This window comes from Mizuhopecten yessoensis, unplaced genomic scaffold (assembly GCF_002113885.1).
Source record: "Mizuhopecten yessoensis strain PY_sf001 unplaced genomic scaffold, ASM211388v2 scaffold4123, whole genome shotgun sequence".
NCBI lineage: Eukaryota > Metazoa > Mollusca > Bivalvia > Pectinida > Pectinidae > Mizuhopecten > Mizuhopecten yessoensis.
The window spans coordinates 667,489-682,062 of NW_018405387.1; the positions used below are offsets into that span (position 1 = coordinate 667,489).

Here is a 14,574-nt window from a genome sequence, read left to right on the forward strand (position 1 = left end):
AACTGACACCACAGATTACTGCAAGTAAGTTAACATTCTGTGACTTCTAGATGGTCATTTGTCAGATTTACAAATACTTTGTTAAAAGTATATTTGAGTCATTAATGTAAAATACTCAAGTTTTTTATAGAGAAGCTTGACCATGAATTATATTTCAAGAAGCTTGCAGACTTTCATTAATCACATTTAAAATGGAAACGAGTATCAGATCCTACATGAGGCTGAGTTTGAAGAAGAGTAAAGCTGTGCATAATGAATTAGCGTGCTGTGCCCTAATTGGTCAATTTCCACAATTTAGTTTCCAAAAGAATGAATATTGTTCATTTTTATGTAACTTGGTAAGAATGTACAATAGTGAAGACTGTGGTTTGAAGTTGAGCAAAATCCATTTATAATTAATAAGCATACTGTGCTGAGATTGTTTGATGACTAAACAATGACTGGATTCTGATGAAACTTAATCAAAATTTATATCATACAATGATCAAGTCTAAACATGATGGTTAGCAAAGTCTGCACATCATTAACATATTATATGACTGTCTGATTTGTTGATAGTTTCCACACAATAGCTTTGTGAAGGAATACGACCGGATTCTGATGATTACACTTTTAGTGAAACCTGCCAATAATTGATAAGCAATCAGACACATCATTTGTTATTGCAGGGTAGTTATAGGACGTTTGTATCAAACAGTTACAGTTTGAACTTGATGAATATATGATTTAGGAATGACCTACTTGTTTGATTTTATTCAGGAACTACAATCGGACTTTGCTGTGTGCTAAATTAGCATTTAGCTGGAAACCTTACATGGGGAAATGTAACGACAGTATGATGGTCTCCACAATCCAGGACAATCAAGTAGAATTTATGAAGGCATTTGGTGGAAACTACTCAACTTGTAATGCTCGTAAGTGTTACCAGCCTATACAATGATAACCAATTAGCAGAGTCTTATTTGAAGTAAATCTGTTTTACATTGAGTCTAAATGGATTCTGTATGACACGATGTACATATATTGTCCCCCCTTTGAGATACTTTAAATGTAACAATCTTGATATTTGTAGATAAAAACGGTATGGGGTTGTATCAAGACATGAATGGCAATCCTATTGACAACATAACAAACCTTCAGAGTCGCTTACCTTGTGAGAATAATACCATACAGTACATTGCTAAATACAACTGTTTTGGTATGCTGGAGAAGAACATGTCCATGGATGTAATGGAACGGAGTTTAATCAAGAACGACACTTGTGGGTAAGTACTTCATACAGATGACTGTATTTAACACTCATAGAGATGATCATAAGTCAGCTTTATAGTCAAAAGTTTACTAAAAGTAGTATTGATAATGATTATTTTCAGTAAACATTTCAGTTTAATATTGTATTGTATTTGGAGTCCAAAAATGATTAATGTACATATGCTGGCCCTTCCGGTTTTTGTTTTGTGACACGGCTTTTAATTTGATGTATGGTACTGTTGATTGTTGCTGGACTGGGATAAGATGGAAAAAATAAATCCTAGTGGAAAAAGTGAGGAGGAACACTTACAAAACATTTGAACCTAATTATAAAACATAAACCAATTAGGTCAAATATTGTAGATACAGTACTATTGTTTATTTTCATACTGCAACAGAGCTAGGGGTGGGGAATTGGTTGTCCATCTGTCTATCTGTCTAATCTTGTCCTCAAAGCTTGAACTACATTTTTTGACACAGGGCCATGGCTTGGACAAAGAGCTGTGTATATCAAACACTGCAGGATTGGGCAAATACCTCGTGCCACGCTGTGGATAACGTGTTGAAGAGCAACTCAATGAGCATCTTTGGAAAGACTGTCGGTTTTGGAAATTGTAAGTTATTGGAATTACAAAGATAATGTTGGAAATTTTAGATAAAAATGTACTCCAAATAATTAAAAATGCAAACAATGTATGTGACATATATACTGAAAACATGAAAGTCTCATTAAATCCATTGTCATGCCCAGGCTATGAACTGGGTTACCCAGAACACACACACCTCAAAGATTCACGGTGTTAAACGAAAGGTTGACAGTAATGGCACTTAGGTACTCCAAATATACCCAAATGTCTTAACAAGAGTAACCAACTTTTGGGGCCTTGTATTCACGAAATATTACCATTTCCACTTTTCCACCAATACTTCATTCATTCATCCAGCGGAGCTTGCCTGTATATTCGAATGGGGATACTCCTGCATTTGTCGCCACCAATTTGCAAAAATATAAGAAGTAGAAGGATATTATAATCACTTAGAAAAGTTGTTAAACTTCATACAATCGTTGTTGTTTTCTTTAAAACGTATAATAAATCTTTCAATTATAGGTTCAAGTGATGTTTGTAGTAGTTATGGACAGTTATCCGTTGCCAATAACAACTGGACCAACTGCATGGGGCTACTGGTATATGCTATGACTGAAAACAGGAATTCCAGTACAAGTGTTAACAAGAATGATGCTCATCTAGCTATGTGCAAGTAAGTGGAGGCATTGTCCATTCACATTTGTCACTTAAGTACTCATTGTCACTCTATCCGACTTTTGTGACCATTTTAAAACTGTTTGTAATGTAAACAAATTCCAGTTCCTCTATTTCTACCGGACAGATTTGTCTAAGCCTGTCATTCTGTTGTGGTATAATACTGTGATGGCTTTGTCTGAAACTAGACAGTATTATATATTGCTTGATAAGCAATATTAACTTCTCATTTCAGGTTGTACAACATGAGCATGGAGTGTATAATGAATTCCACACGGACCAAGGGACATAACTGCAGCAGGTCTGCGCTGAAGTGGACCATGCCTGCCATCAGGAATGCTGTTAACAGCAGTGAAATGTCAGAAATCTGGCATCACACCAATGCATCTGCCTTTGATGCTGACACATGTCCAGGTAAATTGAAAATAAGTTTGAGAGGTTTAATAACTGAATTCCAGTAATGATTTATAGATGTGTGCTTGGAATCGTAAATGAACTCCATTGATATATAAGTCTTTAACAGTTATCTGGCTTTTAACTTGGACCTTAATGTGTTTGAGTTTTATTTGAATATTTTGTTATATGTTTTATTTTGTTTGTGTTATATCTTGGCCAATTAAGGAATAACACTGACTTTATATTCAATTTAATTTCTAGGCAATAGCAGTGATGGACAGCTCTGTGCCTTACCTGCATATTTGCTGGCACCCACACATTCCAACCATTACTACTCACTGTACAACAAGTGTATGATGGGAACAGCCAACTTGCTCTACCAACTGGCCTCCAACCTGTTCAACCACAATTGGTCCAAATTCACAACGAATAGACCATTTACCAATGGAACCGCCAATCAACAAAACACTACAACTGAAGCCCACTCTATGAATGGATCATCCACACATCAGAACGGCAGTTACAATGGTGAAATGCATCATCCCATGTATACAGTGAACACATCGTTGATACCACCTCATTTGCAGTCTCTTGTGTGCAGGTATTACATTGATATAATTCAGAGGTCACACTTAAGCTTATCTCAGTTTAGATTAATAGATTCTCACTTGACAATTCCTCATGGTGAACCTAGTAAATCTTGCGCTCGCTTTCAGACCTCTCATTCTACATCACGGAGGATTGACTAGTTATTGTTTTTCTCCCACGCTTCCGAAGTGTGAAAAATTACTACCCAAGTTGAAATATAGAATCAAATGTATCAAACAATTGTGTCCCAATGTGGGACAAAATTGATGACACTCAAACTCTTATGATATGGTTGTACTACAAGACATGATGATGTGATCCAATCTTACATCATAGATGACATGCATGCAAAATGGTATTTAGCCATAACACCTATTAGTGGTTGCTATTCTCATTCTAGTGCTAAGACTGCCTCCTCAAATGTTCACTGAACCGTTGCAGAAGCTTTCATGGCAAACCAAAGTTATGAATACATGTAGTATGGAGTGTGCCACAATGAGTTGGTGGGGCTAAAAGGGGTCAAATTTGCTAAAATTGGTGAATTTCGTTATTCTAGGATCGCATATTTTGCACATCACTGTAAAAGTTTACAATAGTTTATTTAGGGAAATAACTCTTTTATGTGTTGATTATTTATTTTCAGTTGGAAATAATTTAAAACTTGATTTTATTATCATGTGATTGTACCATAATGGCACAAAAATTGTTACCCTGACCCATCCTTCTGGGGCCCCCATGATGTGGCACAAAAAGGGGTCAGGTGGGCTTAAATTTCAGCAATATGTTTCTTCGGACACAGGAATGCTAGAATCAAATTTCCTTAATATATGTAGATGGAAAGGTCAAGTTTGTGAATCTTTGTCAAAATTGTGAATTTCATAACCCACCTCAGGTCACCGATTCCTACCTGAGAGGGTGATATATAAAGTTTACTAGATAATATTGGGAAATGACACTTCAGGATATATCTTGTTTATTTTTAGTAGGGAATAATTCAAACTTGGCTCTGTACTAGCCAAAATAAGAGTACAAATGATTGCAGTAGAATGACAGGATTTGTCCTGACCATTAAGGGTCTGCATTATACACAGGTGGTAAAGCTCGCTAAATTTTCATTACTTTTTATATACCTGATTTAATAATAATTTTGTAGTTTGGCGTTGCCTATTTGTCAATTTGTCTAAAAGTTACTTTGCCCATAATTTCTAACAATTATAATGAAAAACTTAAACACATTGGGAAGTTATATTAAGTAACGCTAAGCCAGAATATCATTTTTGTGTCGCCTACGACGGATGTCGGAAAGACACATAGGCACTGCTTTTCCGACGGCGTCATCAACAATGTTAAAGTTTTGCGTTTAGCTCTGTTTCTGACAAAGCAACACCAACGAAACCTCGATCATAGATGTATCATGGGTAGTGGAGCCTACTGCACTAAAAACATTTTATTGATTTCTGCAATTTTTTTGCTAAAAACCTCAAATTTCTGGGCTTAGACTTCTGCATTTAGCTCTTACATATTAGGCTGTTTCTGACAACGTATAAATGCTAGAGCAACCAAACTTCGGTCATAGGTGTATCATGGGATGTATAGCTGAATGCATTACACTCTTTACTAGCATTTCAACGATTTCTGTATTTTTTAGCTAAAACCCTAAAATTTATGGACTTCGAAAAAACCTCAATGTTAAGGTTTTGCGTTTAGCTCTTGCATATTAGGCTGTTTCTGACAATGTATAAGAGCTAGAACAACCAAACCTCAATCATACATGTATCATGGGTAGTAGAGCCTTAACTACTCTAAAAACATTTCATGTATTTCTGCACTTTTTCAGATAAAAACCTGAAATTTCTTACTTTAAAAAAAATCAATGTTATGAATTTGCGTTTAGGTTCGTTTCCTTATGTACTATGTCAAATGCTTATTATATTGACAAAGCGGGACAGGCGACACATATATTTACCCATAATTCTTGTTAAGATTGTTTTATCTTTGATATGCAAGAAAAGGAGATAATCCTTTCAATGGAACACTTCACGATTTAAGCTTGTGCAGTAGTTACCTTTACCTGGAGGTCAAATGGCTTTATCTTAATACTTTCAGTGTGTATGAGATGGAACTTGGATGCATCCTGACACAATTTGACAAAAAGGGAGAGAAATGTGATATTAATAATCTCAGATTGGCTGGGAAGTTGGCTGCTACACGTTCGATGCAATATACCGGATCAAAGGTTGACCTTAGTTTACTGGGGAAATGTAATGGGACAGGTAAATATATCTTCTAAAAGACAGAAAATTGAAAAATGTTTGTAGTGTAAAAGTTATTTTCTATACTTAATTTATTTACTTTATAAACAGTTGTCCTTTGTTTACCATAGTTCATTTACAATATATAAATGTACTCTACTGAAAATCACAAGAAACTGGTATTGTGATTCATATCATTATCAATCTGGTGAACATTTATTAGTTTCCCGGATCTGAAGACTGGGGAAAAATTGGGGTGTCAATGGCCAACATCAAACGAAGTTTGTAAATTATATGGCTCCAACCTTCCAGGAGCCTATAGGGAGAGCATAAAGGGAGGAAACTGAATACAGTTTCAAAAATCTAAATGAGATGCAGATTTCTAGAATCAAATTCTGCTCATGAAAGGAAAGGTCTTTAGTTGATGGTTAACTGATAGTTTGATTAAACGAAAATTTCATCCTGACCCAGTAAATTTCATATATGTTATAAAGGGAAACAAAAAGTCTTGTTTGTTTACTTATAGTTGAGAAGCTGAATGGATCTGTTTGTAATCACCCAAATAAACTGATGTTGAAGCTTGTATCACAGTGCCTACATTCTCTGTATCTTTGGAATTGGAGTGATACCACAGATGAGTGCTGGTGAGTTTAACATTATCTTTATATATTAAATAAATTGGGGATATAGTTGTTATGTGACGTGTCTGTCCGTCAGAACATACAGTGCTTGTCCGGAGGATAGCTTGAGAACGATTGATCATACAATGTTGAAACATGGTAAATGCAAAGAACGGTAAGAATTTCGGTCCGCTAGAGATCAAGGTTACCATTGCTGAAAATATAATTCTGCTTGGTAGGGCTTATCCTGATAAGAACAGGGATTTCAACGGATTAGTTGAAACTGCATAGGGAGGTTCATTTACATGATTAGCTCGGACAAGTTCGATTATTGCAATTATCAGACCATAGTTTAAGGAGTAATGATCCTTTATTCATTTGACAAAACAGTGTCCGGTTGATATCTCGAGTAGTTTTCAATGGATTTATTTCAAACTTCATAGCATTACCATAATAGCTCGGACAAGTGCGATAACCACCATTGTCCAAACGCAATGTAGGGAGTTATGACCCTTTATCAACTGCTCATTCAATGTAGAATGGGCTTATTATGTTCCGCTTTCACTGTACACTTGATTATTGTTTATGAAGTGCTTTCTTTTCTACCTGCAAATAAGTCTGACTGAAACGGTTGTTTTTGTAGGTCATTCAAGGCTTTCAAGCAGTGTGTTCACCAACCCTATATGTATGTTACCCATGATGAGATGTGCACTGAGAAACAGATAGCTCAAGCATGGAAGGAAGGACAACACTGGAAAAATGTTATATATCCACATGTGAATGTTACCAAGTGCGATAGATATAATGATACAGGTAATTTGAACTATTCATGAGTGTGCTGTGTCTGTTGTTTGTTTGTCCTTCCGTCTGGAGTCAAATATCTATCTTTAAACGTCAGTAGCATGTTTGGATGAAGGACTATCAGAATTGTCTAAATGCATGACCTTGACCAACTTCTAAAAGCTTCAAACAAAAAAATTAGATACCCAAAAAAGGGATAATGTTTTGATATTTGGCCATGGACATGCTGGGATGAAAGACGTTCAAATATTTTTTTCGATAGAATGACTCTGACCTAAAATTTTCCCAGGGTTGGCAAGAATGAAATGTATAAAGATCACATTTTCATTTCAGAATATGTTTATTGTATAGATCCTACATACAAAAGGAGTTGGGCTACAGGCAAAGCTTATAAAAGCTCCGTTAAAATATCAACAGTGCATACATATAATGAAGTATAAATATACAGCCTTCGTGAATAGGAAGGATTGTTGTCTAAGAAAGTCTGCTGGGATAAGTCTGATTTCGTTTACAAGAGACTGGATTGATTTACCTAATGACAACAAATTATATATAATTTTAAAAGTTTACCTCACACTGGCTTCATTGTCTTCGAGCATTTTTTTTTATCTATGGGTTGTTCTAGTATACTCAATTGGAACTAGCATGCATGGAAGAAAGTATGTTCTTTACCGCAACAGACACTCGGGTAACTTTACAATTATTCTTCCAGAACCCAGAGATGTATGTTCTGAGCCGGAATTTTTGACACCATTGTTTACAAGCTGTTTCAATGGATCTTCACAAGTGACATCATTACAGTATGCTTTGGGCAGTTTCAACTACCTCCCTAAAGTACAAACATTGTTGACAAAAGTAAATGATGAGACCTGTAGGTGAGTGAACTGAGAAATTTGTTTAATTGTGTTGATAATAATTGTTTTATCCACCTTAAGTTTATATTTAACTTTCTTAAAAATGTCCACTGAAATCATGGTAAATATCAGACATATTCCAGCATCTATTTATTTTTTACCAAGAGCCAACATTTATTCTGAATCCGCAACATATGTAGGTTTTCATACAATTTAAGACGCCCAAAATATTTTGGAATCTAGCAATCATATTTATATAGTTTCAAAATTATGTATTGATATTGTTATGGTAATTTAGCAGTTTTCAGAAATACATTTAACATGTTTTTCCTGTGATGCATTTATTTTATTTGGTCTATAAAATCAATGCTATTTCGAGTAGAAAACTTTTCACTTTAAGAAGGACAATATGGATTTAATTTGGGAAAACAATTCCTATTTTTTGAAATTTTGGACGTGTTTTGGACTTAACTTTTCTTGGAGCAATTTCTCGGCTAAAGTTTTGGTTCAAGTTTCTTCATTGGTGTACAGTTCAGTCAGATCATGTGTTATTGTCCTAATTTTTGGCATGAATGTGCTCATGTAGGATCTAAGAAGGACAATATGGATTTAATTTGGGAAAATAATGCCCAATTTTGGAAATTTAGGACGTGTTTGGGACTTATTTTTTCTCGCGCAATTTCTCCGCTAGAGTTTTGGTTCAAGTTTCTTCAGTGGTGTACAGTTCAGTCAGATCATGTGTTATTGTCCTAATTTTTGGTATGAATATGTTCATGTAGGATCTAAGAAGGACAATATGGATTTAATTTGGGAAAATAATGCCCAATTTTAGAAATTTTGGACGTGTTTTGGACTTCACTTTTCTTGCACAATTTCTTGGTTAAAGCTTTTGGCATGGATGTTCATGTAGGGTCTAAGAAGGACAATATGGTTTTAATTTAACAAACACAAAATCATTGGATAGGGTCAGACGGGCGTATTATGCATCCGTTTGCGGTGCTCTTGTTTAGTACATTGTATTTCATTATATAACACTTGATGCCAGGGTAGAGGGAGGGGTTGACATCCTCAGAGGACTCCTGTTTATATAGTGATTATAGAAAGTCACTACAATAAACAATCTGTTTTTCTTTTATCTTAATTTGCAGCTATATATATAGCTAAATATATAATTAAAATTAAAAGGAATTTTTCATTCACACTACAGAACTGTACTAACGTTGGTATTTGTATTTCAGCCTCCTCAGTAGTGCCTTCTCTTGTTTGAACTCGACCATAAATGACTACCAGAATCAAGACTACTGTTCCAATTTTAAAGGCTCTGCTGTGAAAACACTATTGTACTTCACAAGCATGATGGGAATAAATGCAACTCTGATGAACACAACCCTCAACACATGCGCAGGTAAACATTTACAGTCATAATGTAAAGCATGTGTTTTTGAACTCCTGACCCAACGTAATACTATTAACATTCGATAATACCTGTCTGATTATTATGATATGCCCATCAAGTTTGATAGGACATCTTAATGTTATGTGGAGTGTCCTTCCTTTCACACTTTGGTTTCCACAAGATAACTCATTCAACCCTGAACATTCATAGTTCAAATAAATCTTCAGGGGTGAATGAGTAAAATACCATTCAATTTTGATGAAACTGGGTATGCATGTGCATTATACAAAGACTGAGGCTAAGTTCGAAGTTGAGGAAAATTCCCTAATTAGCAAGAGGGAAATGTTTGCTGCAGTTTAGTTTAGCCTTTTTTACTCTCTGCAATACGGGCGAATTTATCATGACAGCGTAGTACACTGTTTACCCTACATGCATATAGAAACCACGTTTGAAGGGCAAAATTCCAAAATTTACACTAGGGAAATATAGATTTAACATGTAAAGGGCATATGTTTGACTGGGCGAAAGTTTCCCAGTATACAGTACTGTGCTGTGATTTGTTCACGGTTTCCGGCAATAAGTTGGTCAAAACTTGGTTAAAACCTTTCAATGGTCAAGGTTACTGTTTCTAAATTAGAGACCATGGGATGCAAAAGACTAATCATTCTGAAATTTGACAATATGATACACTGTGATATGTAGATATGTGATAGGGGTTTAACATGATTCTAAGGGAAATACCAAGGTCACTGGCAATAAAGTAAATCCCTGGGTATAAGGTCCTTATCTCAAATCCGGAAGAGTAGTGTTTCAAATTTGACATGGTATTACACTGTGATATGTAGACATGCAACTGGGGTTTAATCGTTTTTAAGGACTAAGTCAAGGTCTCTGTTACTAAGAGTAGATCACAGGGGTATGGTCAGCCAGCCCTTATGGAGGAACTCTTGATGACCTGTCAGTGTTCTAGATGACGGGGTTACTGATAAAACTGGTGTATCTTTATAGCTAGACCATGTTCAATAATGTTTGTTGTTACAGCTCAACCTGGATTTTGGATGGATGATCAGGACTTCTGTGACAGTAAAACACATCTGAAACCTTGGCTGTTGTCCCAGTGTTTGGGTCCCCCTGAGATCACCTCGGTTATGCCCGTCCTTTTTGGCAGTGATGCTGGGATAGATGCAATTGGATGCAGGTATAGTCAAACATTGTTGTCTCTCATTGGCTGGTGTGATAGCTTTGCAATCCATTATTGAACTTGTGTAACTTGTTTGGTCAAAAATATATACAAATTAAGTACATTTCCTTTTAGAATCACATCATTATATTCTAATTAAACAAAACCTATATCGACTGTGGAATAGAATATTATTCAAGTGTATGCATTAATTTGGGTGCCAGGAAGCAGCTATAAAGTTGAACAAGCCCTATGTATACATGCTACAGATCCCTTGCCTTCCAATGGGGGCAGGAGCTGAGTTACACCGAAGTGATGAGGCTGGACATGTAATGTTAAGTGTTTGTTGCAGAATGCTGCATGGCTGGACAGAAACTCTAAACCAATGATGGTACCTTGTATTGGTCTTTAAAAAATACCCCCACTGTAGATATGATTGGGAAAACCAGAAAGTATCAGACTGTGTTGTGACTTAACTCTAACTAACAAAGAAAATGAAGATTAGGAGCTTTGTTGTTTCGTAAACATAATTTAAGTATTTACTTAAACTTCAATTATTACCATGAATTTCTAACAAATATCACTGAATGCAGCACCTCCCTTCATATGAAAATTCCTACAGGCAGCATGCTTTCATTTTGATAGTGTAAGTTTGTTATTGCTGTTTCTTAAGAAATTAAACTTGACATACTTTTATTTCAAATTCCATTTGTAGGTTTCCTTTTGTCTTTAGTTTTAGCCGAAATTCATGAAACTTCACTGATGTAATTTTTTTGTGCGCCTGCAATTATTTAATAAATCCATCCATTAATATGGGAGTAATACTAATTTTTACGGAAATTAGCCATATTTTCTTAATTATTTCACCTACAGTAACTAGATTTGGTATGCAAGTACATCTTGGGATGGTAGAGTGTCAAGTACAAAAATGTCACTGTGGCCTATACTTGATTTTTGAACTTGCCCCTTTGAAAAATGTTTTATCTGAGGTATACCATCTGTATTATTTTCAAACTTTTTATCCTGTTTATTCTTTTGCACAAATATATTTGGCCCATAATGGACTTAGAATAAAATGAAATCTTTAAACTTGTCAACATGCCGATATATATGCTCAAAGTGGTATATAAGCTTAATTCCCCCCTGACTACCGCAACTTGAATTCAGTCAGAGTTTTAACGTTAAATTAAAGCTAATATAAGTCTCTTATCAAATGACTGGTGTGTGACTGAATATCCAGCATGAGTGGGAAAAAGAACATCGGAAAATTTGACATTGAATTGGTACATAGTCAATTTCTAGTGCATTATCAAATCATAACAGTAAGCACATTGTTGAATTGGGGCCCTCATAGCATCTGCTTTAGAAAACAATGTACAGAAACTTCAAGTAGCATAATCATAGTAAAGGGCAATTTTCAATGGCAACAATTGCTAAAATAGGACTACCACTAAAATATGTAGGTCATACAATGTTTTTTTTTTTTTTAATGTCGTTGCAGCAAGTGAGACAGAAATGGATTTGTGTTTTAGGGTTTTATAAGTGAGAAATAATATTGATATGAAATGATATTGCTAACATTGCAGCATTGGACGCAATATATCTCGATGTGCACAAAACACCATGATGCGTCCCGATATCCCACCGTACTTCCATTGTAAGGGAGATCAAGTGTTGGATACCCTGGACGATGAAAGGGATTGGTTTGACAGCCTAGTTAAAGGATTAAACGTATCCCAGTGTTTCTTTGAAGGTATGCTAAATGGTGTTAAGAAACTGAGAATTAAATACAAAAATATATCTTTTTTTTAATATATTTAGTACACTAGAAATACCAATGCAAGAATATACAGTTGTAAAGTCTTAATCCGATTTGATATGAGGCAACAATGTGAACTAGGAAAACATCAAAACAAATCAGCTCAAAAGATATTTGCCTTTGCATTTTGTCATCGTTCCAATGAATTGGAGTTTAATTGTGGCTCAAACTGAAAAGGGTTAACTCCAACATCATCTTAGATCACATCTTATTCGATTCTCAAACATGGATATATTGTACAATGTACTGCCTTTATAACTTCTGGTCCGATTTAAATGAAAGTTTACAGATATGGTAATTAACCCCTGATGTCGTGAATTACGGTAGTATTTTTTCTTTTCATCCCTTTTTAAGGAGTAATGGCCCTTTGTTACAAATTTTTGTCCTGACATCTCTTCCTTAACTACTCTGAAGATTTCAGCAAAACTCATTCATCTGGGCAAACAGTCTGTCAGTGACCTATATACTTAAATAAGTGTACAGCTCAGTCAATAAAGAAATCATTACTGGTGGGAGACTATGGATTGCCTTACAATGCTTTGCCTTAGTAAGTTTTTAGCTTACTGTTTTGGTTTATATAGGAGTGGGGGGTATTAGTTAGCCTTTGGCTTACATGCAGTTCTAGTTTCGTTTACTATCAGGCATTTCGATGGGACACCTTTTCTCATGACAGTTTTAACCTACCACTTTTTTTAAACTTGGCACATTTTTTGGTTCCGTGTACCTTTCCTTCCCTTGAGCATGTGTTCAGATTGCTGTGCCATCCTGTTCACGTGAAGGGAAGGAAGATGGGATTTTTTCAATTTCTTTGTTTTTGGGGCTACACAGATGGGTGTAGGTATTGAATATGCCTACTAAATTTATGTTCAGTATTTCATAATGGAGATTGGTTTTACATGTTTAGTAAGTAAACATTATTCTATCCAAAACTTATGCTTTCTATAGTTTTAGATGATTCAGAAGCTATTCCGATCAACGGAGAAGCAGAAGTAGAAGCATATGGTTACCAAAGTGAAGATGATGTGTCTGCCAGTTTTGTATTTCCTGTGAGTATATCTTGAAGTGGGTTCCCTATAGTTTAAACTTTTTTCTAAATTAACCTATTCCAGCGATCATTACCAACGTCATAGATACTAAAATTAAATACTACCAAAATTAAATTTCTCAGCTGTTGCTAGGATATGCGAGCTATATGGTGCTTTCAGAGTGGATATGTGTTGATTATATTGAATGCAAATATTTTTTTGTGGAGAAAGATTTAATGAATGTGAAGTAATTATTTGTAGGTAAAGTATGCTTGTCAACAAACATATCCTAGTTTGTGTGTACCAGACAGTGCAGAAGTGACCAGCATAAGGTGAGTCTACCCTAATTTACTTTAATCTGAAATAGTATCTTGACAAGCCAGTTTCAAAACAGATGTAGAACAGATATACTTAGCTTATTTCCTGTCTACTACCTGCACCAGGGATAATGTTAACCTGGGTAAATATTTCCAGATGTCTTTGGGAATAGAAAATCATAATTTTCTTTCGTATATATAACTCGTTGCTTTAATCATGGACAGGCAACTCATAATATCTTTTGAACATTCAAAATCCACATTCTATTAATACTGTTCATTGAGTATGCAGTGTAACCAAATAGTACTAAGAATGGAAGTAAGAAATTTGAATAATGGATTGGTTAAGCAACTGGAGTCGCATGTGGTGAAAAATTGTAACGATTCCTGTGGCACAATTGCAGCAGGGCAGTCATCTGGGATTTTGCATTTAACGTTTGTTTTGTCATGGTCCTCTTATTGCTCTGACAAAGTGTTATTGCATTGGTTTGGATGATTAAGAGAGGAGATGGTCTGAAATGTTCTAATTTTCTTCTATAGTTAAGATAAATAAAAGTATGTGAGACACGTAGTCCCCAGAGATGGAGCTCTGGTTTTGTTACATGAAACAACATAAATCAACCTATTAAGTACATCAGTCTTGAAATCAATTTGCTCATTTTTGTAGCGAAATCCCCATGAGAAGGAAAAGACAGACAGGGCCATTTGGTGGTAGCTGGAGAAAATACCTGATTAAATTTAGATTCTTTCTTAAGATGAAAACATATTTGGATTATTACACTTTCCAATCAATGTTGATGGAATCTGCGCAGT

General features: G+C 35.2%; 1 protein-coding gene across 1 annotated transcript in view; it reads left to right on the forward strand.

Annotated features, from left to right (window-relative positions):
• Positions 1–14,574, forward strand: part of LOC110448651 — a 150,099-nt gene that overhangs the window by 88,730 nt on the left and 46,795 nt on the right. Inside the window, exons 38-40 of the mRNA XM_021495017.1 lie at positions 13,365–13,465; positions 13,706–13,776; positions 14,429–14,572. Of these exons, the coding sequence (XP_021350692.1) occupies positions 13,365–13,465; positions 13,706–13,776; positions 14,429–14,572 (316 nt within the window). The remainder of the gene's footprint in view (positions 1–13,364; positions 13,466–13,705; positions 13,777–14,428; positions 14,573–14,574) is intronic.